The sequence below is a fragment of the Telmatherina bonti genome (genome assembly GCF_933228915.1).
Source record: "Telmatherina bonti genome assembly, chromosome: 3".
Lineage (NCBI taxonomy): Eukaryota > Metazoa > Chordata > Actinopteri > Atheriniformes > Telmatherinidae > Telmatherina > Telmatherina bonti.
Window position 1 is genome coordinate 8,464,955 of NC_136621.1, and position 24,092 is coordinate 8,489,046.

At 40.1% G+C, this 24,092-nt stretch overlaps 3 protein-coding genes across 3 annotated transcripts; 1 reads left to right on the forward strand and 2 right to left on the reverse strand.

The window, feature by feature from the left end:
- Window positions 1-5,685: 5,685 nt before the first annotated feature.
- LOC306774903 (protein Wiz-like) lies at window positions 5,686-12,072 on the reverse strand. The gene is made up of 9 exons (XM_079265091.1): window positions 12,024-12,072; window positions 11,269-11,337; window positions 10,274-10,756; window positions 9,314-10,138; window positions 8,881-9,234; window positions 8,489-8,703; window positions 8,259-8,400; window positions 8,005-8,164; window positions 5,686-6,218 (listed from the first exon to the last, which is right to left on the reverse strand). The coding sequence occupies exons 2-9, from the start codon at window positions 11,279-11,281 to the stop codon at window positions 6,062-6,064; spliced, it is 2,349 nt and encodes a 782-aa protein (XP_079121217.1). The 5' UTR covers window positions 11,282-11,337; window positions 12,024-12,072; the 3' UTR covers window positions 5,686-6,061.
- Window positions 12,073-12,816: 744 nt separating this feature from the next.
- On the forward strand, window positions 12,817-18,671 carry prdx2 (peroxiredoxin 2). Its single transcript, XM_079264312.1, has 6 exons — window positions 12,817-12,921; window positions 13,683-13,802; window positions 13,960-14,113; window positions 16,688-16,810; window positions 16,998-17,128; window positions 18,295-18,671. Exons 2-6 carry the CDS (start codon window positions 13,700-13,702, stop codon window positions 18,375-18,377), a joined length of 594 nt encoding a protein of 197 aa, XP_079120438.1. The 5' UTR covers window positions 12,817-12,921; window positions 13,683-13,699; the 3' UTR covers window positions 18,378-18,671.
- Window positions 18,672-20,691: 2,020 nt separating this feature from the next.
- On the reverse strand, window positions 20,692-21,897 carry LOC306774666 (transcription factor JunB-like). The gene has a single exon (XM_079264809.1). It carries the CDS (start codon window positions 21,718-21,720, stop codon window positions 20,737-20,739), a length of 984 nt encoding a protein of 327 aa, XP_079120935.1. The 5' UTR covers window positions 21,721-21,897; the 3' UTR covers window positions 20,692-20,736.
- Between the last annotated feature and the right edge of the window lie 2,195 nt (window positions 21,898-24,092).

Genomic DNA, 24,092 nt, shown 5'->3' on the forward strand with positions numbered 1-24,092 from the left:
ACAGAGATAGGCCAACAACTACATAACCAAAACAGAAAAAACTATATATTCACCTTCAGCAACTGCAGAGAAACAAAATGGCCTGTGTAGAAAAATAAATGCAACTGTAGTTATTGGTACAAAAACCTAAAAAGCATAGCATTTTCATTGGGGGTCGATGTAAAAATGTTAATGTAAAGGTTAATGTAAAAATGGTTTTGATGGAGACTTATTTACTAAACTATAGCAATGTTTTAAAAATTCCTAACAGAACTGCTTCAAAATCCACAGCTAATCTGATAATTTAGGAAACTTTACAAGCTTTTATTTCTTACTTCCTTCCCATGTTTGCCTATTTTGTAAATTATTATAAAAATATTTTAGACACATGTGACTTTTGCTGTGTTTTTTGCAACTCTAACAATATCAGAGCTCTTCATATTTTCATCTCTCCAGGGTCCTATGCAACCTAGATGGGACCCCCAAGAGTAAAGACCGTACACTTCTAACCACAGACTTATGAGCAGCTGACACGCTAAAGATCTTTATGTGTACAGTAAGATATTTAGACAGTTTTCGTTTTCATGACTAGAATCAGTGCCACATTACAGGCATCATTTCTATTTGTTCTCCAAACAGGCTGATCAGCAATCTTACGTCTTAACTTTAGTCGTAGTGAGTAAAACTTTTTCACAATTGAACATTCAAACGGATCCACAGACCTGATGTGAGCTAACGGCTGTTTCCACCCAGACAGACAAGGGTCGTAAAAAATTTTTGTTGTGGAAACAGACCAGTTTGAGAGCAGTTTGTTCTGCATATCTGAGTTGATTGTTAAGTCAGTTTTCCAGGTGTTGAATAATTCCCCGAAATGCAGAAACAGTCACCAACATCAGTCTTTATACGATTAGAAAAAAATAATAAAAATAATTCTGATCAAATTTACAGCTATGAGATATTTCTTTATACACAAAAGACACAGTAATACACAAACATGAGGTAAATTTAGAAAAGACTTGGTAGCAAGTCATTAGTTTTCCTCTGTAAATAGTACTTTGTTGCTGGTGTGGGAGTTTAAACAACACTTGTTAAACAACGGTATCTGTTAACACAGCAACTATCAGCAACAAAGGCAACAAATGCCTAACATTTTACATAATTAGCAACTTGTGTTAGATGAAACATGATATTCTATATCAGGAATGCCACACTGCAGAGGCATGTATGACCGACGGGCTTCTACTGAGAGAGGAGCCTTCCTTTGTTCCTCACACTGAAGCTATAGTCTGTGTAATAAACTAGTTTTTTCTGCTGTCAGTGGCTGTGTCCTCTGTTGCATCAAGATAGCATAAAATATTCCACAACGCTAGTAGAAAAAAAGCCTCAGATTCTTAATACTGAGTCAAAGTCTGTTATGACCACAACAGAGGCGTTATCTGAGGTCATGTGACCCTTATGTTACACCAGCAGCAGCTCTTCCTTCTAGGATAGGCTCTGAGCTTGTCTCTGGTGTCAAAGTGAAGAACGCTACAAAGCTGGCAACCTGAGCTGCTGAGCTGTTCAGTCTAATGACCCAATAATAACCTACAAGCCTGAAAATCACAGAGCTTTGCCAGTTCTGCTCTTCTAATGCAGTTTGTGACAACACATCAGTGTGTTTGTGTTGATGTTGTTTGCAAGATAACAGGCATAAGGTGCAGTATTGCAAAGCATGTACAGGATCAGGACCAGCTATTTACAAACTTATCTATCAAACCACAAAACTCGAAATAAACCAGAAAATATAAGACGGGAAAAGTGCAGATGCATGCCATATCTGCATAGTTTTGGCGAATCTGTCTTCTCTGAGGGATTGTCCCAAAGCCACAAGTTGCGTGATAAAACTCCTCATCCTCCCAAGCCCCTGAAACATGCTATAAATCAAACTGGAGCTGCATGAAGAATTCACCTCCAGAAAAGAAGTTAACCATCTCCTGAGTTCTTTGTTTCTGATCTCTTTAAAGAGAATGAGTAAAAAGAGAGGAGATAGTTCTTTGTGAGCTGCCATTAAGAGACACATCAGCTCACCATTATATAAATTATTACCTGGTGTGAACTGCATGAATTGTCTGGTAAATGTGCAAACACAGCAACAGTCGGTAGTTTTACTCTGTAAAGCGTGATCAAAGCTGCAGCCAGAGACCAGAACTGATGATGTAAATGGAGATTGTGGGATAGTATCATCAGCCTAGTTCCTGTAAAAGGTCATAGCATCTGTGAAGTGCATGTGATTTGACTCCACAACTTTCAGACATTTCAGACATTCTTGTGCATTATGCATGGTTTTAGAAGTCTATAAATGTATAAATGCACTGAGTAAAGCCTTTTTTCTTTAATCTGAATGCAAATGATTCACTACAGACTAAAACTTGGACACTCATTCAAAATTACCAGGCAATTTCTCACATTGTCACAATAATCAAATCGTTCAGAGCTGTGCAGGTTTTATTCATTTTATCTTTCTGAAAATCATTGATCTGTCTGGTAGCATGGTAGAAGAAGCTCTTAACCACTGACAAATCCTTTCAGCTGCACTTGCATGAATTGTTCTGGATTTTTATCAGTGACATATTTTGTGAACCTTTCGTAAGAATTTTCATGACATATCTTAAAATTTAAAGCAGTCTTGTTAAAAGTCAGGGCTTGGAGAGCCACTTCCAACCTTAGAGGGCCAATAACTTCAATCTTAAAAGTTTTAAAGGTTTAAAATGTTTTCATGAGGATTGGTGCCCTTCCACATGTCCACTTTAGGCTGTGGCATTTGCAAAAATGTTCAGACTCCTCTGATCCTAAGTGGGGAAGGTTGCATAAGTGGTGAGATCAAAAGTACATTTTTTCCATCTGAGATGAAGTGGATCACAAATAGAAAATAGCCTCAGAAGAATCAAAGTACAAGCACCTCTAATTTCTATTTAACTTGAATACATGTACCCGGTTTGACTTCCAAACTTTAAAATCATGTATTAAAGGCTACATGTAAACATTAACAGTAGAAAATCATCTAAGAGAATTTCATTGCTATTACAAGGTTATATAAAAAAGTATTTTACTTAATGGCTCTTCCTGTTAAAAATCCCTATGCCCGCAATCATGTGTCTTCCAGAAAAGCCTCATAAAGGATGTACTAGAGGACAAGAACTGAGACTGTACAGCCTGCTTATGAGACGAAACCATTCACAAACCACACTGGCTGGAATCTGTTGCTTTTTGCTCCTCATACTGGGCTTTAAGTACAGTAATTTGGTGTTGATGGCTGTGACTGATGGTCTGGTTTGATCTTTTCAGGCAGGATTATTTACACTTTCTGTAAAGTTCTGTGTTAGCATGCCACTGGAGGAACACACACCAGATTAATCCATCAGTGTCTGGAGGGAGATTGCCTGCAGCAGTAAATCAGCAACTCCAGGAATGATCGTGAAGGAATCTAACAGAAGAGGCAATCCCAACATGGAGATGGAAGGAGAACAAAGGAAATATTTAGTTGCAGTTCATGGAAACCTTAAATAGATCCTCTTGTCTACATCCAGCTGTGAGCTGAAGTTTAACATTTAATTTCAGCTTTTGGGGACTTGTCCTACGGACTAGAATTACTGAATTTAAAGGTTTACATCCAACTTAGCCATCCACAGTTCATCAGTAGAGAATGCACGACCTGCTGCTGAAGTGAGATTAATGGCTTCATCTGTAAAGACTGGGAACCAGTAGGTGTGGACATTAAGACATCAGCTTTGAAGTCATGCAGGGTTTTCATCTGCAGGGTGTCACTTTAAGTAACACACAATATAGGTTGTAATGATCTTAAAGCTGAACAACAATGAATATGTCAGTGTGTGCACATGGATGGCTAAATGCTACATCCAATCATTGTTTCCATTTCTTGATCTCCAACTTTGCACTGAAGGGTCTCTAATTTCTCAAAAAATGGATGAAATGTTACTTATAAAAGAGAAAATAGCAAGATCCTGAATAAAAGAAACCACACAGCATAAAGAACATAGGTAATAGGAAGAAAACAAAACACTGACAAACTTAAGTGCTATAATAAATAGTGAATTGTTCCCTAAATATTACAGTATTTTAAAACAGTGCTGCTGCCTGCGAGCACTTGGGAAGGAATGATACCGCTGGCGCCATGACCAAGTTCTGAGGGTCATATCAGAGATCATCAGTGACTGGATTTCCACCAGCAAACGCCAACACTCAACAAGGCAAGCCATCGCCTTTGTTAGGGCCGGGGAAAGGCCACAGCAGCACTGGAGCCAGGTGGGGGGGCTGTTGGCATCAGCTCAGGACTGGCAGCTGAAGGTCGACCTAGGGAGACAACTCAAGTTCCCATAGAACATCATGGAGACCACACTCAGGCCAGACATAGTTCTGGGGTCTGAAACATCAGAGCAAGTGGTCCTGCTGGAGCTTACTGTCCCCTGGGAAGACAGCCTGGAAGAGGAACAAGTATGAGGAGCTGGCTACCGAATGTCGGAGTAGGAGATGGAGGACCTGGTGTTACCTGGTGTAGGTCAGGTGCAGAGGTTTTGCCAGCCAGTCCCTCATGAGGGCCCTGTGAGGAAGATGCAGGCATCCTCTCACTCATCAGGTGCTGTTTCATGTCACTTCGACATGTACATATCCATTTTATTTCTTTTTTCGTTTCTGTTTATGTATTTATTCACTAAAGATGGATCCTATTTAGTTGAATGATACATTAATTTGGTTTGTTTTCAGCATATGTTTTGGTTGGCTTCTAACCTCTCTCTCTCTCTGAGGTGATCCTGGAGATCAGCAGTGTCATGGATGCTGCTCACAAGAGCCTGGTGTGCTTAATTAGTTTGGTTGGCACAAACCAAATGGCCTGAGGAGAGGGAGGAGATTGGGGAAGAACTAGTTCATCTTTATTTTTGTTTATTAGTATTTCTTGTTTTGATTATTAAGGTAAAGGGATAAAGTGTGATGTAATTTAGTCTTTTTTGAGTAGTATTTAGACTTAAGCTGTGTTGTATGTTTTAAAGGTTTGTACTTGTGGCTAAAGGCTACTTAGACACAAGCTGAGGCTTGATGAACCCTGGTTGGGTCACCTAGGTGAGGGTGTCTGTTGTGAGACTTAAAACACCCAATGAACCTGGGATACAACACTGACGATGTGTATAAGTTGCACCAAGAGTGTTTGCCATAACTTAAAAAAAGCTGAAGGAAAATTGTTAATCTGAAATTTATTTTCATTACAAAAAAATACTATGACTACTGGAAAACTGCAGATGATGAGATTTATTCCCACATCTGAATTAAATTGAATTTAAAATACTTTATTAATCCTTAAAGCGAGATTAAATCGTGTTAGAAAAATAGATGGAAATTACTAAGAGAAAACAAACATAAAAACTAAATAAACTCAGATGAGAAATTGCTAGAAAGTTTATTTTCCTGCCATGTGGAAATAATTAAAAAGAAAAAATGTCACATACACTAAAAATATCGTCCACAAACAAATTAATTTTGTTTTCATTTAAATAACAAATGTGTTTAAAAGGAAATGTCAAAGCAAACATTTTCAACAGGTTTAGGACAGAAGCAGACATTTTGGGAAGTTACATGATACAAGTAGCCTATTAAAGTAAGATAATGTAAGGATGGTGCTGAACAGAAACCTTTCCATCTGATGAAAACATACGTAGATGCAACACTCAGTAAAAAACTTTTTAAAAAAAAGAAGAAAAAGAAACGGGAGATACTTGTTGCAGATAATGTGTTAGTTAAAGGTCAGCCGTGTTGTCAGTGGGATATTGGATATAATAAAATCATTTTGTCATTATGAAACAGCACCTGTGAATGATCAACACTAAATCTGACACAAACAAAATGTAAAAAACAAATTAAAAAAAAAGTGGATTTAACCTGAGAGGATTACATTGTGCTGCTTCTGTTTTATGGCTCATGTTCGCCCTCCTAAGGACGAGCCAGGAACATCTTTTTTTCCACATCTTACATCGAGATATCACTTCTTTCTGAACTTTGACGTTTAAAACCTGCTTAGAGAGGATTTGGTGGACTAAACAGAGACAGGATGGACGAGTGCTGGAGACGTCACAGGTGCGGCAGGGGGAGCCGCTTTGCCTTTGTAGCCGAGTGACAGGATGTGTTTCTGCAGGTGTGTGATCCACTGCTCTTGAACAGAGAGAGGTCCATGAAAAACTTCTTCACAGAACCTGAACAGCAGGACATAAAAGACCCAAACTCAATCTCATCATCTGAACGACATTTGTTCACATGAAACTTTTTAAGCGTGAGCTAAACATTGACGGAAACATTTCTTGATCATTTACTGAAATAACGCTGAGAAAGGTTTCCACATTAATTCAATAATTAATGATTTTACAGAATTTCTTTTAACTCTTCTTGACTACTTTTCTTCTTCTCTACTTTTCTTTTGCCTCTTGTTCTAAATGACGTACCCAAAACAAATCAATTATATCTTTACAACTGGAAAGGCTGTTTATATAATCTTGGTCTCAAAAGAAAGCAGAGAAATCAGATGAATAAAGAAGTGTCATAATCAATATATTTCAACTGTGTCAGAGTAAACGCACCTGGGACACAGTACAACAATGAAATGGTTATTTCACCCTACAAGAACACCACGTGACTTTCAGAGAAAACCAGAGACTAGAAGCCCAATTATTAGGTCCTACACAAGTAAATATCCAAGAAAGCCGCCGACTTATGTTGATGATGAACATCTTTATCAATGGTCTGAGTAGCTGAGCGATTGCCCCAAATTAACCTTGAAAACACCATGAAGATCCAGGAAGAAGCTAACCCCAAGATAGGATATCATAGGTCGTAAGAGTGAATACTTCACTATAAAACACACTTCATCTCCATAGAAACTAGCAGGACCTTCCTGATTCATATTAAACAAAGGCAGAGTGATAAGGGAACACATTAGCAGAAGCTTATAAAAGCCAATGCAGGGTTTGGCTGTTAGTTTTGCAACCAATCAAAAGAAAGTAAAAAGCTAAAATATTAAATTAATGTATGTACAAGCATTCCAATTTGGAAACTGTCCCTAAATCACGGCCAAAGAATTAGAAACTAAAGAGGTAAAATTACATAGTAAATTTGCATAAATAAATATGCATAGTATTTAAACTAGAAGCACTCGGAAGGCGCTGAACTGCCATCAAATTACAACAGTTCATATGAACATAATCAAGCAAAATCGCACTACAATAAAATAAATTTTAAAAAAAAACTAATTTACTTCCCCATTTTTTTTCTAATTTCATTGATTTATTGAATGCTTTTTAAATCGAATGATTAAAGATAAAATAAAATTACAACACCTACAGTGCCCATGCATCAATGTTGACAGCTCGGGTTCCTCAAATTAATTTTTGACTTCAGTAAAAAGTTCTGAAAATCATTGTGTTTTTCGAAGCTTCAGGAAATTTATTCCACTTTTTAACCACCTTTAACACAAAACAAACAGGCTCTGCAAAAGCACATCATTTGGTAATTTTATTCCCTCCTTGAGCTGTCGAGCTCGAGGACCTTCTCATTTGTTCCGAGCAGCAGAAATGTTTTCAGTGGTGAAGGTGGCGGACTGTGAACGACTACAAAAACAAACCAGGCAGCTGAAGACAGTATCAAGTTATGAAAAACTCTATATTTTATATTTGGAGTACACTGCAGAGGTGATGTTTATGTGGAATGGCAAGGTCGGCTGATTTTGTCATTAAAGTCGCACCTGCAGTTGTTCTATACAGCTTCTTAAGGTGCATAATAAAAACTTCTCCTTATGTCAGCTTCTTCTGATCCACCACTTTAGAGGAATTTTCTTTTACCCTCGTTTTAGAGATGATACACACTGAATGGGAATGGCTACACTGAAAGTATTTATCCCCACCAGGTTGTGTCTTACAGCCCCTAAAATCAAATGGTCAATGTGGATTCTGCTGCTGTGAAACACAAAGAGGCTCTTCCGTGGCTCACCTGCACTTGAGTGAGTAGATTTTGCCCACCAGTTTGACCAGTGGCGTTAGTGGAGGTTTTGGCAGCAGAGCAGGAATGCTGCCAGACCGTGATGGCTGCTGGGAATCAGTGCCCTGGTTTTCCTCCACTGAAGACACTCCATGTTTTGGTGCATGGACCCCTAAAAACACCAAGAGTAGTGTTACGGGGTTACTGAAAAGTCTTTGGATCAGTAAAATTTAATTTGCCCTCTTCCAGTTCCTGCTGTCTCCTACCTCTTTGTGTGCGTGCATGGATGCTGCTGTGGTCCTTCCTGTTTGCTCTGTGTTCATGTTGCTCCAGGGACGACTTCGGACTGCTGCTCAGCACAGCTTCAGAGTCAGTGGACATCGAAGGCGAAGCAACAGCTTTCTGTGACTGGGAAAAATAAAGAGACAGAATTAGAGATGAATTCATTCACTGATTCAGAGTTTCTGGAGCAGAATCTCTTAAAGCAGATGCCCACCTTCTTGATGTAAAGGTCTCCAAAACGATAGCGTCTGGTTATATCCGCCACCATGGCCGGGTCTTTTCGGATCAACTCGCTCAGGAGCTCGATCGGTGAAGTCGCTCCATCCGTCTTCCATTCAAAGAGACCCAGTTGTCGGAGGTGGGCTCGTGCATGACTGGCCAAGGCTTTTCGGTTTTCAAAGTCAAATCCGCAAAGCTCACAGGAAGTGTCTGACACACAACCAGGGACATATCAGTCATGTGAAGCCAGTGCAAATAAATAATTATGTTGAGATCTTTGGTAAACTCACATTAGCTATACTTTCTCAAATAAAGACAATTGGACTAACACACCAGATTCCACAGTTTGTTGTATACATACTTCATAAAAGAGCCAAAGCGACCTACCAGCATGTAAGGCCCCACTCTTCACAGTTGGAGATTTTCCTTTCACTGAATAATCGAGAGGTGATGTGCATGAGTTTGAAGCTCCTTCCCCTGATTGGAGACTATCCCGGGGTCTTTTGGAGCTTTGAGGTGTCGATATCCCTTTACCTGATGCCGAAGACCCACCGTGCAACAACTCTTTCCCTTTGTTGCCGTGCAACATGACCTCTTTGAGGAGATCAATTGGAGATGTTCTTATTGACCACGTAAGGCCAAGCTGGCGCAGATGAGCGCGCACGTGGCATGACAGGGCTTTGCGGGTTTCAAACAGCTGGCCGCAGAAATCACAAAGGACAGTGGGTGGAGACTGCAGGTCTGCGGAACATGGTGAACAAACTAAAATATCACTTGAAAAAAAACAGACATGCTCACATTTATATTAGTTGTTCTTTACCTGAATCAGCGGTCTTTGCAGAAACAGTAGCTGTGAGTGACTTTTGCAGAGAACTGCCGTCAGTGCAGGATGGCTTTGGTTGATCAGACACAGACACCTCTGACTCTACAGGCTCAGACTTGAGTTTTCTTTGGAGGGGGTCGACTGCTAGCCGAAAGCCTTTCTTAGCCTTTGGTGCCCTGTTTACAAGCGCTTGAGGAGACTGTGACTTTAAAGGGCTTGGAGAGAGAAATCTGGAGGAAAGTGAGGTCCAGGATTGGCTTGAACCAGGAGACAGAGCAGGGACAGCAGCAGAAGGAGACGCTGGAGACGGCCCTGGAGATGAGCTGCTTGTGCTGGGTTTCTTCTGGGCGCGTACAGGTTCCACCATACCGCGGCTGACCAGCTCCTGGATGGCATCAATTGCAGAACTTTTCCCCACCAACTCACTCATGCCAAAGTGACGCAGGTGAGAACGGGCATGGCTGGCGAGACCTTTTCGGTTCTCAAATTCCTCTCCGCACAGAACACAGGTGCGATCCGCAGATGTTTTAGGTCGTTTGCCAGGGGAAAATTCAGGTGGTGAGGACAGATCAGGGGGGCGTTTGCTGGATGATGTAGGAGAACTTTGCAATGCGTCCTCTTCCTTTTGCTTGCCACTGATGGGCTTAAGGTCCTCCGCTTCCATTATCTGGTAAAGAAATTCAATCGGGCTGCCCTTGATGTCGCTATCAGGGATTCCAATCTGTCGGAGGTGAGCGCGAGCATGACCAGACAGGCCCTTTCGTGTCTCATACCAGGAGCCACAAAGCTGGCAAACATGAATCTCATTTTTCGTGTCTGAAGCTGTAAGAATGAATGAACAAGCTGGTAATCATCAACAGTGATATTCTCCACCCTGGACATGAAATCTTTTCACACAGCTTCATCAATCAGTTTCAAATATTACTGTAAGAAAAAAATATGTAATTTCAGCCATACCTAAAGAGATAGGGGCATCAGTTTCCAGTGGTGCCCACAGTGGTTTGGTAACCCTCTGATGCTCGGAAAAAGACGACCCTTCAGTGTGCTGGAGAGCAGAAGGGGATGAGGGGAGGACAGACTTTGTTGGCTCCTTGAGTCTAGCTGGAGATCCCTGGTGATCCATCTGTTGTGGGCTTGCCAGGTCTTCAACTTCTTTCTTGTTGGAGGTACTGATGCCTTCTTGCACTGAAGGTGTGCTGGACTCCTGCTGGGATGATTTTTTGAGAGGTGTTGACTCAAGTACAGAAGATTCTGATTTGAGATTTGGGAGGGAGCCATCTCCATCCCGGACAAGCTGGTAGAGCAGCTCAATGGGAGCTCCGCTGCTTTCTGATAATGTGACACCGAGCTGGCGTAGATGGAGGCGAGCATGGCTGGAGAGCCCTCGTCGCGTCTCAAAGTACGTTCCACACACCTCACAAATAACTGGCCCTGGGGTTTCTGCAGGGAAGTTCAGAATAAAGGTTGTCATCACAGACCAACTACTTCTAAAACTGCTTAAATTTAGGAGCTCTAGGTGATGAAAATCTAACATGTTAAAAAAAAAAAAAAAACACACACACACACACACACACACATTGATCTGGTCTGTAAAAAAAGGCCCTTGACAACTTGACTGAAGTCCGTCAATCTGTTAACAGAGTTTGACTGATGGAGTTATAAGTTGCAGAGTGTCTGTATCTTAACTTCTTATTGCAATTTAATTGTTTTTTAGTTTGGAAAGTAATGTGTCCATCTTATCTTAAAAGAACTGTTTTCAAAACTTTCCTGAAAATCATCTACCTCTTTGACAGAAAAGGAAAACAAGAACAAAATTAAATTTGATTTGATTCATTAATCGAATCAAATTTAATGACCCAAAATTTACAGAAATAGGTCACTTGAAGGCTCTAGTGGAGGGTCATTTCAGAAGATAATGTAATTACTGATGACTAGTTTAAAATGTGTCTTACCTTGTGAATCCATGTGCACAGACAATGATGTGTATAACTTGAGGGAAAATAAAACTGCTCCTGCTGACCCTGAAAATCAAAAGGTATAAAACATAAACAAATAAAAAATCAGAAAGGACAGTATTACTAATTCTGCCATAAATGTGTATTTTATAGGTCAAGTTAAAAATGTGGACTGCAAATTGAACACTGATCAATGAAATTCTCAGACACAACTGGAAATCATTTGACACAACATTTACTAAATCTCGCGATTTTATCATTGTGGATTTCAGACAGAAGTTGCCTGGAAAAGCTATTCAAAGTTTGGGAAATGTGTGTATATCTGAACAAACATTTAACTTTACAGGATTATATCAAAATACATGACATTTAACATTTTATTCAGTATCTTGTCAATTAAAGCTAACTTATGCTACCTTTCCAACTTTTTATTTTGCGCTACGAGGCTGCATTTGCTACAATCCAGCTTTAGTCGTTGTCATTGAATTGAAATATCAACAACTTAGATATCTTACACTTCGTACACATTTCAAGGAATGAATTTATGCCTTTTTTTTCTTTTACAGTAAATTAACTTAAAAAATGTAGGTTTCCTCAGCACGTTTCCACCCTTTGTTTTGCAATACAAAGCCATCTTTTGCTACATTTTACCTCCAGTCCATTTTGTTTCAATAAAATATTAACAAGTTCAAAGTGTCAACCCCCAAACACAAGTCGGCTAAAGAATTTATGCTTTCCTATTATAAATGTACCTAAAAAGACGAGATTTCCAAGGCAGATTTTCTCCTCTATGATTTTCTCTTCGGGCTCACCGGAAGTACCTCTGCATCGGCTTCCGTAGATGTTGATCTTCAAAATAAAATTAAAGCAAAATTAAGCAAATTACACTTTTAGTCACCTTTTACAGACGTGCATGCTTTAAAAGTGGGGACTTTTTTGCACAGAAACGTTATATAAAACAACTTATTATTCTCAGTTAAAAATCCCAAACGATAAACAAAATCCATTAGTTCTAGCTGTATATCTCATCTTAACCTAATCTTTTAAGAATTACTTCAAGCAATTTAAAATAAATTAAATGTGTTTTCATTGATTAGCAATTTAATTTGCAAAAGATGTTCGGTTTTTTTTTTTAAAACATCAATTAACTAATGAACACAAAATATAAAACGCTTTAATCTGTTTTTCTCATTGTTTTCTATTGAATATGTCAACTGGTCAGGCTAAATTCTCCCTTGTCGTGCTGCCATGAATTTGGATTCTGGGATCCAAGCACCCTGAATAAAACCGTCCATCTCTACATGTACCTTCCAAGGCCAGGAAGGCTCCAGATTCTGAATTTAACAAAAAGTTGCAACGAAAATGAATAAATGAAAGAATTAAATCGTAAGTATTTGGTGCATGCCTGTTTTGTACAAAGCAACATGTTAACGTCACAAAAACAAGATCTGATGCCGCTGCAATGTTTTTAAATGTTAATAGTGAATGAACATATGTGCACATTACTTTGGAAGGATGGGATTTTCACTTCCGGGGGACGCAACCTTCTGCGCTATTTCTTCATTTCTGCGCTCATCCCTCCCCCCTTTGACTCCCTTCTCTGTGTGCAAGCCGCAGATCTCTGCTGCCAACTTTTCCACGGAAAGACAGGTGAATAAAAAATACGTTTGCTTGATTATATCTGAGTAATTGGCGGCGTGTTTGCACATATTTGACGCTGTGTTACTTTTATATTGTGGAACAAATAGATGTTAAATAAAGCAGTTTACTAGCTTAAGCTAACGCTAAGCTAATCAGCCAACCTCCCTCCTTTTTGTGTTTCTGGCGTTTTCTTTGTCCCCGTTTTGCAGCCTCGGGGTCAGACTGATGTTGTCCTACTCGGATTAATAATGTAATTATTGCTTCAGTCAACAAATGTAAATCTGAAACCTTCACCTGTTATACTGAACTTTGACCATTTCAAATCTGCAACTCACATCTGAAACTGAACTTACAGGACTGCCAGCTTTTGTACTTCTGCACTTTGTACCATGCACTTGCATAAACTTGAATTATTTTCTGTTCCGTTTATCTTATTGTTTTATTCCACATACGTTTAAACCAAGATATGCATGATCCCTTTAACATCACATTTAATGGATTGCGTGCACCATGCTTATGTAAGCTTCCTAAGACGCTATTGTTCCCTGCCGGCCTAACATGACTTGCATGTGACCTTTTTACGGATCTTTGCCTAAATGAACAAGTCTTTGAACCTTTAGCTCTACAGAAAGTTGTCTGAGGGGTTTCTAGACTCAATGTAAATTGTTTAGTTCATGTTGTTCCTCCATTCATCTTGATATTACATTAAATGAGCCATTTGGTGGTTTTTCCTCATCTTTTGTTTGGTATGTGCCTTTTCTCCCTTTTAGTTATTTTCCACGACACCATGTCTTCTGGAAATGCTCAGATTGGCAAGCCTGCCCCAGACTTTAAAGCCACAGCTGTAGTTGATGGACAATTCAAGGACATCAAGCTGTCTGACTACAAAGGTTAGGTGGCAATGTGTCTCTGCTTTTTGTTTTTGTGAACCCAGTTTAAAGAATATTTTGTCTTGAGTTTAACCAGAGTCTAATCTTATTTTCCCAAATGGTCATTTTTATCTACCCCTTTCAAATTAAAATATTTGCCACTTTCTGTGTTTTTCAGGAAAGTATGTAATCTTCTTCTTCTACCCATTGGACTTCACATTCGTGTGTCCCACCGAGATCATTGCTTTCAGCGACAGGGCAGATGAGTTTCACCGTCTCGGATGCGAAGTCATCGGCTGTTCCATTGACTCCCATTTCAGCCACTTGGCATGGTAAGATCTCCCGCTGAAAGGAAATTAGGATTTTAGATGCCACTGTGTTAACACACTGAGTCAGCTGTTGGGTTTATAGGATAACTTTAATTTTAAAAAGAAAGCTTTCAGTGATTATCATGTCTGTGCAGTGAACTCTCAGGTTTTTACTAAAAGCCAGATGCAGAATTTTGGGGTTCTGATTCAGAAAAATTGAAATGTGGAAACAGATGTTTTCCAACACCAGATCAGTTTATATGAACATTATTGGAACTCTGGTCTTTATTGCAGTTACTCTGAAAAGTTTCATTAGGCTGTCGTGAACCACGCATCACTTCTTAAAGACACTACAGAACTTTTGCCATTTTTCCAGGAACGCGTTCCCTATCGCCAGCTAATTCATCATCCACCTCCAGCCAGGAAAAGACAGTGCCACAATGACTCTGTTTTGTCCCTTTCACTCTTTTTGTCTTTTAGCGTTTCTTTTCAGTGCACGTTCAGAATAGCCAGTGTATTTATCTCTTTTCTAGCATGTAAAGCGAAACGTCGCTGCAACATCACACTCGGAAGCCTCGGAACGCTGCTGGGCAGCACTATCTGCTCGCTTTTGCAGAAGAGGACTTCTGATCATAAGAGTTGCTGTTCAGTATGGCCCAAATGTTTTCATGGAGCCGATTGGCAAAACCTTTTAGTTCAGCTTGAAGATCTTACCAACGGAACTGTGCTAGTTGCACATGTTTTAAATGCTCTCCCAGTTTATGTGCAGTAATAAACACATGGCTAACGCTGTGCTGTGAAATAAGCCTGTCATGCTCAACCCGCTGCAGCTTTGAGCCAAACGACTCAAGCTGGAGATTCCCACGTCTTCTTTCACCGATAGAACTATTTTCTCTTCCCTTCTTAGCTGAACAACCAAGTTGCTGTTTTGGTTTTTAATGTTTACATACTAAAATATATTTAAATAAGTGACGTGTTACACTTCCAAAAACTGCTCATTCCCCATCAGACTTGTCATTGCAGGCGTAGATAAGGCTGTCTGAACTATTTAAAAAAAAAAAAAAAAACCAACTAAATTATATAATTATGAGTTGTAATTAAAATATTTGAACAGATTCTGCATCACCATATTTTGTTTGGCTGAAACCTACGTAACACTTTTTTTTTTTTTATTTAAACAACGGGACCACAAAAGCTCCCTATGTGGATATGTCAATATATTGGAGCCTGATACAGATTATATTAGAGTGGATCAGTCCCAGTTGTAGCTTTTACTTTTTCGGAAATTACTTTAAATGATAAGATGTCAAATTTCACACAGATATCCTTAGAGGTGGTGCACAGTGTGTGGTAGGGTTTTGCACTGTGGCCTCACAGTAAGAAGGTCGCAGCACACAGTGGCCCTCTGTGTAGAGTTTGCATGTTATATGTGTGGGTTCTCTCTGGGTGCTCTGGCTTCGTCCCACCATCCAGACATGCATGTTCGGTTAATTTGTTACTCTAAATTGTCCCTAGGAGTGACTGTGAGTGGTTGTTAGTCTTTCTGTGTTGGCCCTGCTAGTGACGGGCGACCTGTCCAGTGCGCATCTCGCCTGATGACTGCTATGTTAGGCTCCAGCTTCCTGCAACCATTAATTGGACTAAGCTGTTGAGAAATGAAAGGAAAAAATGTGAGGGGAAAAAACAAAGTTAAAGGGTGTCAAGACGGAACTTGACTGGTTTTATGTTTAAGTCTGGTCCTCTTCAAGGGTTTGTCTCTGACAGAAAACCCATCCCAGTTTATCTCCTGTCACCCTGCCTCTCTGCTTGGTGTTGATAAGTGTTGAAGTAACGTTTTTTTAATTATCCTCCAAACTCTCGAGGGAGTAAGATGCAAGATATTGATATATTTCATAACCTGCACATGTCTTGCAAGCATGCTACCTCAACAAAAATACACCTTGTATTAAAGCAATTAGATATCTGGTCTTTTTTGTCTGCTCACAAGGTCGTTGTGAAATATTTTGTCCCTCCTCATAAGCCTGTGAAAGTCTACAAAGTCCCTCTGCGACTGACCTCACACACCAGCTTTACTTGGACAGGAACATGGAAGACAAGCTGCAGAGGAACAATAGACACTTGTTTTAAGGAAAGCAAAACGAATGTTTGATTTAAGATGTTTTAGTCTTTTTTTCTGTGTTGGAGTTAATAAGAGCAATTGAAAACCTAATCAATAAGTTGGCCTAACGTTAACAGATTGAAAAGCTTTTAATTCTAACATTTAAATATTTTATAGAAAGTATAAAAGATTAATTTGATGTAGAGTTAAATCACTCACTTGAATAGAATTTAGTTAAGACTTTTGCATTATGAGTTACCGGTAGATTGAAAGTGGGTGCAGAAAAAAAACATTGCCACATATTCTGTTTTTTTTGTTTTGTTTTTTTCCCCCCCATAATTATCAAATAAAGTTAATCATATTTACATGCCAGGATAGAAGAATTTTTGTTAATTTAATGTTGTGTTTGGGGTGCTAAAATGGTTCCAGTGCTTAAGTCTGAAGCTTTGATACATTCTCCTTTGTCAGTGTTGACTATGTTTAGTTTCTTTTCTCTGTAGGATCAACACACCAAGAAAGCAGGGAGGTCTGGGAAACATGAAAATCCCTCTTGTTGCAGACCTCACAAAGTCCATCTCCAGAGATTACGGAGTACTGAAGGAGGATGACGGCATTGCATACAGGTCAGTAAGGATTTTCAGGGTTTTGACTGAAATGCCAGAAGTTTCCATCCGGCTGGCACAACATTTTTAAAAACAGGTGTCTTGTGAAGATATCTCACCAGGATGAGATGTATAAATAAAGGTGTAAATCAAAATTTTAGAAGATGCGAAAGGTTGCAGATGTCTAACTTCATTTATCGTACCTCAGGGGCCTGTTTGTGATTGATGACAAAGGCATCTTGAGGCAGATCACCATTAACGACTTGCCTGTGGGTCGCTCTGTGGATGAGACTCTGCGCTTGGTTCAAGCCTTCCAGCACACTGACAAATATGGGGAGGGTGAGTAAACTCCTGCATCCAAACTCAGATTTAACAAGCACGCATTAATATTGCATAAATTACAAGTGTGTTGCATTTAATGAACATTTCAGGTGGCATTCTGCCCAACTTCCTGTGCCAGTTGTGCAAAACTCAGGCGTTATTATTCAAAGTAGATTTGATTATTGTTTGAGTCGCTCACATTAATGATTTAACTCCTATCATTTGGCATAATGGCCATAATTGTTCCATGTATTGGAAAAACATGGATTACACATGTTGAACATGAATGTGGTTCAGCTTGTATGGCTTTTCCTCTCATTTGTGCACTTCAGTTGCCTTCTGCTTGCATCAGTGTTTTATTACAGTCTAGCTCCACTGGAAGCTGAGTATTTACTTTTAGCTAAAAGGACGAGTAAAGCTTGTTGCATACGCCACGAGAAGCAAAAAGTTTTGTCTTGTTCTCGAAGCTCTGAGAAGAAAGCGATATTTTGTTCTTGCGGATGTGTCTGAAGACGGTTCTTGACACATCAGGCTGGCAGACGTTTTATCTTGCTGATAAGCTGAGATATCTGAGAAGTCTCCTGTGATTGGTTGGACAGTTGAGGTGGGCGTGGTTAACACAGATAAGTATAATGTGGAAATTTGCCACTTCCACATTTTTTGCTGTTGCAGGTAAAACGGCTTGTTTTGATAAAACTGATCGAGTTGGTGAAACTACGAACATTTTTACATGTGGCATTAAAACACAAGGACGCGTGCACAAATGCACCACCATGGATTAAGTTTCTCGTTAAATTTTAAAATTCATTACGCTTAAAAGCCGACATTGCCGCCTGCAGTGATCCCTCCCCGCTGCAGACGAAGCTTCTCGTCGAGTGTGAATGGAGCAAACAAAAGAGAATTTTTCTCCTCCTTGCACAGCGTTCTTGCTACTCGTGGAGGATGTAACAAGCTTAAACTGATTATGAGGCCCGTCTTTCTAATACCTCCCTTTTCATATTTGATGCTTTTGTTATTTTAAACACAGTTTACACTGCAAACATTTAGTGAAGCGTCCTTTAAAGACTTAAAGGTTGACTCAGTTTTATCCAGAGTTGCATCATTGGTTTGCTCTCCTGGTGATTCACACGTGTTGTGTTCTGGGACTTTACAGAGTTCAGTAAACTTTCCCTTCCTTCATACAGTTTGCCCAGCCGGATGGAAACCTGGCAGTGACACCATCGTCCCAGATGTTGAGAAGAGCAAAGCCTTTTTCTCCAAGCAGTAAATGTCTGTCCACCTGACTTCCCGTCTGCAGCACTTGCCTTCAGATGAGGTGCCCCTATGAAGCAGTATCCGTATCTTATGGCGTCCAATCTATTAACACCTTTCCCTGCTTGTTCAGGCAAAAAAATCTTATGTAAATGTTACTTTTTTAAGTGTGACCTTAAATCGGTGGGGTACTCTCATAGTCTCAAGCACTGACAGCACAGTTTTCTTCCTTTTTTGTCAAAGTTTTAATATTTTTCTTTGCTGTCATCAGTAATTTGCTACCATCTTTATTAAAACAGTTGGAAAACCATGGTGTGGTGTCTATTTTCTGGTACATTAAGCAGGTGGTTATAGAGGACTGATTTGGTAAATTATTCCTTACTTTTTAAGTTGGGCATTTGTGCAGCTCACTGGAATACCTACCCTCTGTCAGTCCAACTACAGAAAATACTGTGACAGATTTTTTTTTTTTTTTTTTTTGGTTGAGAGTAAGTTATACAATCTCCAGTTGAAAGTCTGCTGTTTCTGCTGGAGCTCTACATGTTTCTTTTTAAGGAAATCTATCTCCCTCCATCACCACAACCTGCCAGGAGAGCCAGGCAAGCATAATCTTCTCTGTACTTTGGACTTACACTGATGAAGTTTGATCAGTGGTTGAGGAGCTGACCCCAAAGGCACATGCTGCAAGACCTTCCCTCTCCACTTGTATAATGACATGCTAACAGAAATGGGAAGCGTAAATAAAAAATGCATTTGCAGAAGTGGAGTCAGAAAATGCAAGATTGGAAATAATGGAGGAACATGCAGCTAACATTTCTTTAAAAGGTAAAAAAAAAACAAAACTGAATGTTTAATGAAAGAGTATAAAATTATTCTTGGGCGCAAAGGAATAATATACAGCTGAGTAAATGGTTTTAATATGTTGAATTAAAGCTCTATTGAATTGTCATTTGACACATTTTCTAAACTAGTGGAAAAAAAACATTTTGTATGATTTGACTTGAATTACATTTTAAAATTAACTTTTTGTAATTTGCCTGTTTCACTATTGCAGCAACGTTAGAGCCAAGGTGATCAACTCTTGGATCACTCTCCAGCAGATTTTAGATGTTTTTCTGATGCCACAAAACTGGCTCAAAAATTGGTTGCTAAGTAGTAATAACCATTTCTTTGAATTAGTGTTGCAGTGGAGAAACTTCTAGAGCCTGCAGGACCCTGACCCCTGCTGCTGCATCAGTATGTCATGTACATGACTGCCTCTAGGTGGCAGCAGAGGTCTACTGAATGTTTTGGGATATTTTTTTTTTCTAGGCATATTTAGTTTGGTTTTTTTTTTGTTTTTTTAAACCAATGTTCTGCCACAGCCATGACTCCTGAACCTGGCAAAAGATCTGAGAACAATAAATCTTCCAGTCTTGGTTAATACTGGAGTTATTGTGGTGTATGACTCAGAACAGCGTCATGTTGCCAAATGGGAGCTGAAACTTATTGGATTGTTGGACGTGTGTACATCAGCTGAATAAAAGTTATTATTACAGTTTAGTTGCTTTCTTGTGGAGCCATTTTCCCCAGAAATGTATTGTAGGCCTATATACTAAAACTTTCTCCCCCATCTGCCTTTTGGGGTGGACATTAATGACCTGATTCCCTTGTTGTTTCTGCCAGCATATGTTTACACCAGTTCTTGTCATTTCGAACAAACTTGTCTGTCTACCCAGAGATTTTTTTTTGTCTTCACCCAGCTTGTTTTGGGAAACTGAAAGTAGTTTGGGGAAAATCCCCTCTCTCGAATGAATTGTCTCATTGACAAACCCCATTGCGGCGTGGAGGGGAGCGCGCAGCGTCTCTGACTGGCAATGTAGGAGGGAGTTCCCGGAAACCTTGCCACATGACGTTTGCGTGAAACATTTACCAATCACGAGCTGACGTATGTGCGTGAATAAGGAAAAATCCTACGCTGGGACGTTTTCTGCGTCTAGCAACTTCTACTGTCAACCAGTGTGGTTTTGTTTACGAGAAGTTATTAAAAGTATTTGGAGTACATGTTAAGAAAACAACACGTTTCTCCTTTTCATAGTTTAATTTACTTAAATATTTACTGTACAAGTTTAAAAAAAAAAAAGAGGCTCAAATTTGAACAAAATAATTTACATAAAAGCATCACAAATAAACCAGCAAAACCAAGGCGACACTTTTAAAAACGTATTGAAAAAAAATGCCCTGAAGTGTTTAAGTCTTGTGTGATTTCTGAGTGTGGGCTCTTTTTCTTTCAGCCAAAGAAAGCAGAACATTTCAGTTCTCGTAACAGAAAGTCTGTCTGGTGTATTTTTCAGTGCAGTTCTTGTCCAGTGTTTTTGTAAAAGTGCATCATTTCTTCAGTAAGACTTGACTTTGGGCGCTAACATGAGCTGGCAACCACTGCTCACATGTGTCATTACTTTCTGTTTGAGTTGGGCCACCTGTTCCCGCAGTAGAGACGCCGTGTTAGAAAGTCCAGCATTGTCAGTTTTCAGTACTTTAACTTTGTCCTCCAGCCGTGAGATGCGCTCCAGTTTGCGCCGCCGACATTTGGACGCAGCGAGCCGGTTCCTCAGCCGCTTGCGCTCCGCCTTGATCCGCTCCTGATTCTCCAGATCTATCGGAGACGTCGGCGAAGAGGCGTTATCGCTGCTCTGCATGTCGGGGACGGTCTGGGGCTCCTCTTTTAGCCCTCCGAAGCGCTGTGAGTGGATACCAGCTCCTGCCAGGGAGTGCTGGAAGTGGTGGGATCCATGGGCAACGGCTTGTGGATGCTGGTGGTACTGGTGATGAGGAAGGTAGCTGATAGTAGTGGAGGGATAACTGGCTGTAGAAGTCATGCTGGGGTTTGCTGTGCAGCTGCTCAGAGTTGTGTATTCGAGCGGTTCTGGCTGCATGGATGAGCCAAACACCGATGTTGGAGCCGGGCAGGCAACCCCACCAGTGCCGATGGACACGTTTGGAGGAGCCATCTGGTTCATCTTGTGCAGATCGTCCAAAGCTTTAACAAACCCTTCTGCAAATCCTTCCTGCTCCTCTGTGATCCCGCGGTTGTAGAGGTACTGTGCGGGTGTCGGCGTCGTGAGGACCCCGTTGCTGTTCTGGATGATCAGTCGCTCCAGTTCCGGGGAGGCGAGCTTCAGCGAGCCCACGTCCGCAGAAAAGAAATCACTGTCGGCGCGCAGGTGCTGTGGCTTGAAGTTTGAGTTCCGATATGAATCGGAGAAGTTCAAGTTCATGTTCTGCTTTAGCAGCTTGTAGTCGGACAGGGCTGCGCCTGGATGGCCATAAGCAGAGAGAAACGAGTCGTCATAAAAAGGCTGTTCCATTATTGTGGACATATTTCAAAATAAGACAGTCAAATAGCTACAAAAGTGCTCTGCAAAGATGATGCGTGGACACCGAGGCTTTAGTGTCCCAAATGATTCAATCTCCAGCGCAAAGTCCCGCTGTATTATTATACTGAAGACCAAAACTACAAAAAAAACCAGCAAAACTTCCAAAATAGTGGAACTGTACTGTACCAAGTCGTCGATTTGTTCCTTTAGTCGGATTCAAAGCGGAGTCCTGTGATTAATTCAGATGTTTTCATTCCACTCCTGACTTGTGGAGTCTCTTCGTGGAGAGCGCGCTCCCCTTCAGCGTCCTTATAAATGACAAGCGCTCAAGACGCACCACTTCTTTACAAGCGCTGGAGAGGCTGATCCAAACAAGCCGCTGATTGGCTGTTTCCTCACTGCTCCGCCTGCGGGTTGGCACGTAGGCTTCATGACGGGGCTGCCAGGAACACGGACTGTAAACAAGACGAGACCTATTCGTCGTAAGGGAAACTCAACCCAGATAAATACACTTTATGTAGTCCACATGCTGTATCCTTTTACCTTTATTATGAACAATAATTATGAACTATTATTATTATTATTATTATTATTATTATTATTATTATTGTAGTAGTAGTAGTAGTAGTATTGTTGTAAGTTTCAGCTTAAGCCCACTTTAGTTGATCTCAGCATCCACTTTGCTTTTCTTTCATAGCCATTCTATAACTTGAAAATGTAACATATAGTGTGGTGCTGAGTCATCCGATCAAAACCGATAAAATGGCCCATATTTGGGTTTCCCGGCACACTAATTCCTCCCTGGTGCAAGCAGGAAGCCGTTCCCATCCTGGCGTGCTTCCAGCTCCTGACAAAAACGTGAGAGGTGGAGGAGGTGCATTGCTACCTTCCTCCACCCAGAGGATGTGTAGCTCTGGGCGTGATGTTTGGCAAATATTCCTGCCATTAAAACAAGTTAAGAGAACTGACAAAGTCTATTAAATTTAGTATTGGTTTATCTAAAAAGTAAGAACTTAAGCTGACTTAAATGTTGTTTTTAACCACCTGTTGTTTGTGATTATTTTTTGTAAAATAAGTGTATAAAGTCATGTGAACTTACTGCATTCCTGTGGGAGCATGAAGTCATGATGGAGCGTTTCAAAACTTTGAGACTGGAGGCATGTCGCCTAATAAATCGAACACCTGTTTGAAAAAAACAAAACAAAAAACATCAGCTCTGTATGCTAATGACCTCTGAATTTCTGAATCTTCCCACAGGTCTTGCACCTATGCACGTTCATATTTTCCTAATCTTTCCATACCTCCTCACCCACTCTCAGGGGAAATTAGTTTACGTGTAAGTTTAGTGCAAATTTAGCTGTTCACAAAGTGAAAATCATATCCCCATATCAGCTAATAGATCATTTGAAAATACAGTTGATACTGTAAGGAGATATGTGAATTCATGGATCGGGATTTTTTTGAGGACTTTGACAGAAATTTTGCCCTCTTCGTATTCAACGCTGGGAAGTTATTTGATGAGTCAGAATAAAATAGAAAGATGAAAGAGAAGAAGCTGAGATAATACCAATTGTTTTCCTTGTACGTGTGAAATGACAGAAACACACTAGAATAACCGGATCCATCATTTATAGGCAGCTTAACACTGCATCCCAAACTTTAAAACTAGCAGCTGGGTTTTCAGGATACAGTGGAATAAGAGATGAGATAATCCCAGTGACACGGCCGTGACGTCAACTGGGTTATTTTTCAGTTTCTGAACAACACCTGCAACATTGTCGTCATGAGTTGAGTAATTATTCCTCACTGATTTTCGCACGTAAAGATGTTGGAAGGCGTGCATTTTAAGGCTACCTGACAGGTTTAAGCAATATTTTTATCTGTTGTTTTATGGCTGTGGAAAGCACTGAAAAGAGCTGTACATTAAAAGTGTTAAGTTCTTGTTTTTTTCTGCGAAGGGACAAATTATGCAACAACATTTGCACCATGTGTCCAACCTGTGCTCATGGGAGTCATAGCTGTCATGTTGTGGTCAGTTTTGACCAAATTCCTCCCACTGAAACTGTGGTCTGATGTGTTGGTCAGATCAAAATTCACCACGGACAAAACATCAAGGGAAGCAGAAAAGCAGAAGTTGTTTCGGGGAAACAGGCTGAAGTATCAGTCAGTGGTCAGTTCCAGTTTCAGAGTGATCTCATCTACTTCCCAAAGGTCACTGAAGTCACTACTGATGATCATCTTTACTCATCTGATAATAACACCGATAAATAACACACCTTTAACTTTATCTTACCGAGAACAATCAAAATTTTTCCATGGTTTCTCATACACGTGGCTTTTCAGTTGAGATCATTAATTAGCATTGAGGCTCTGGA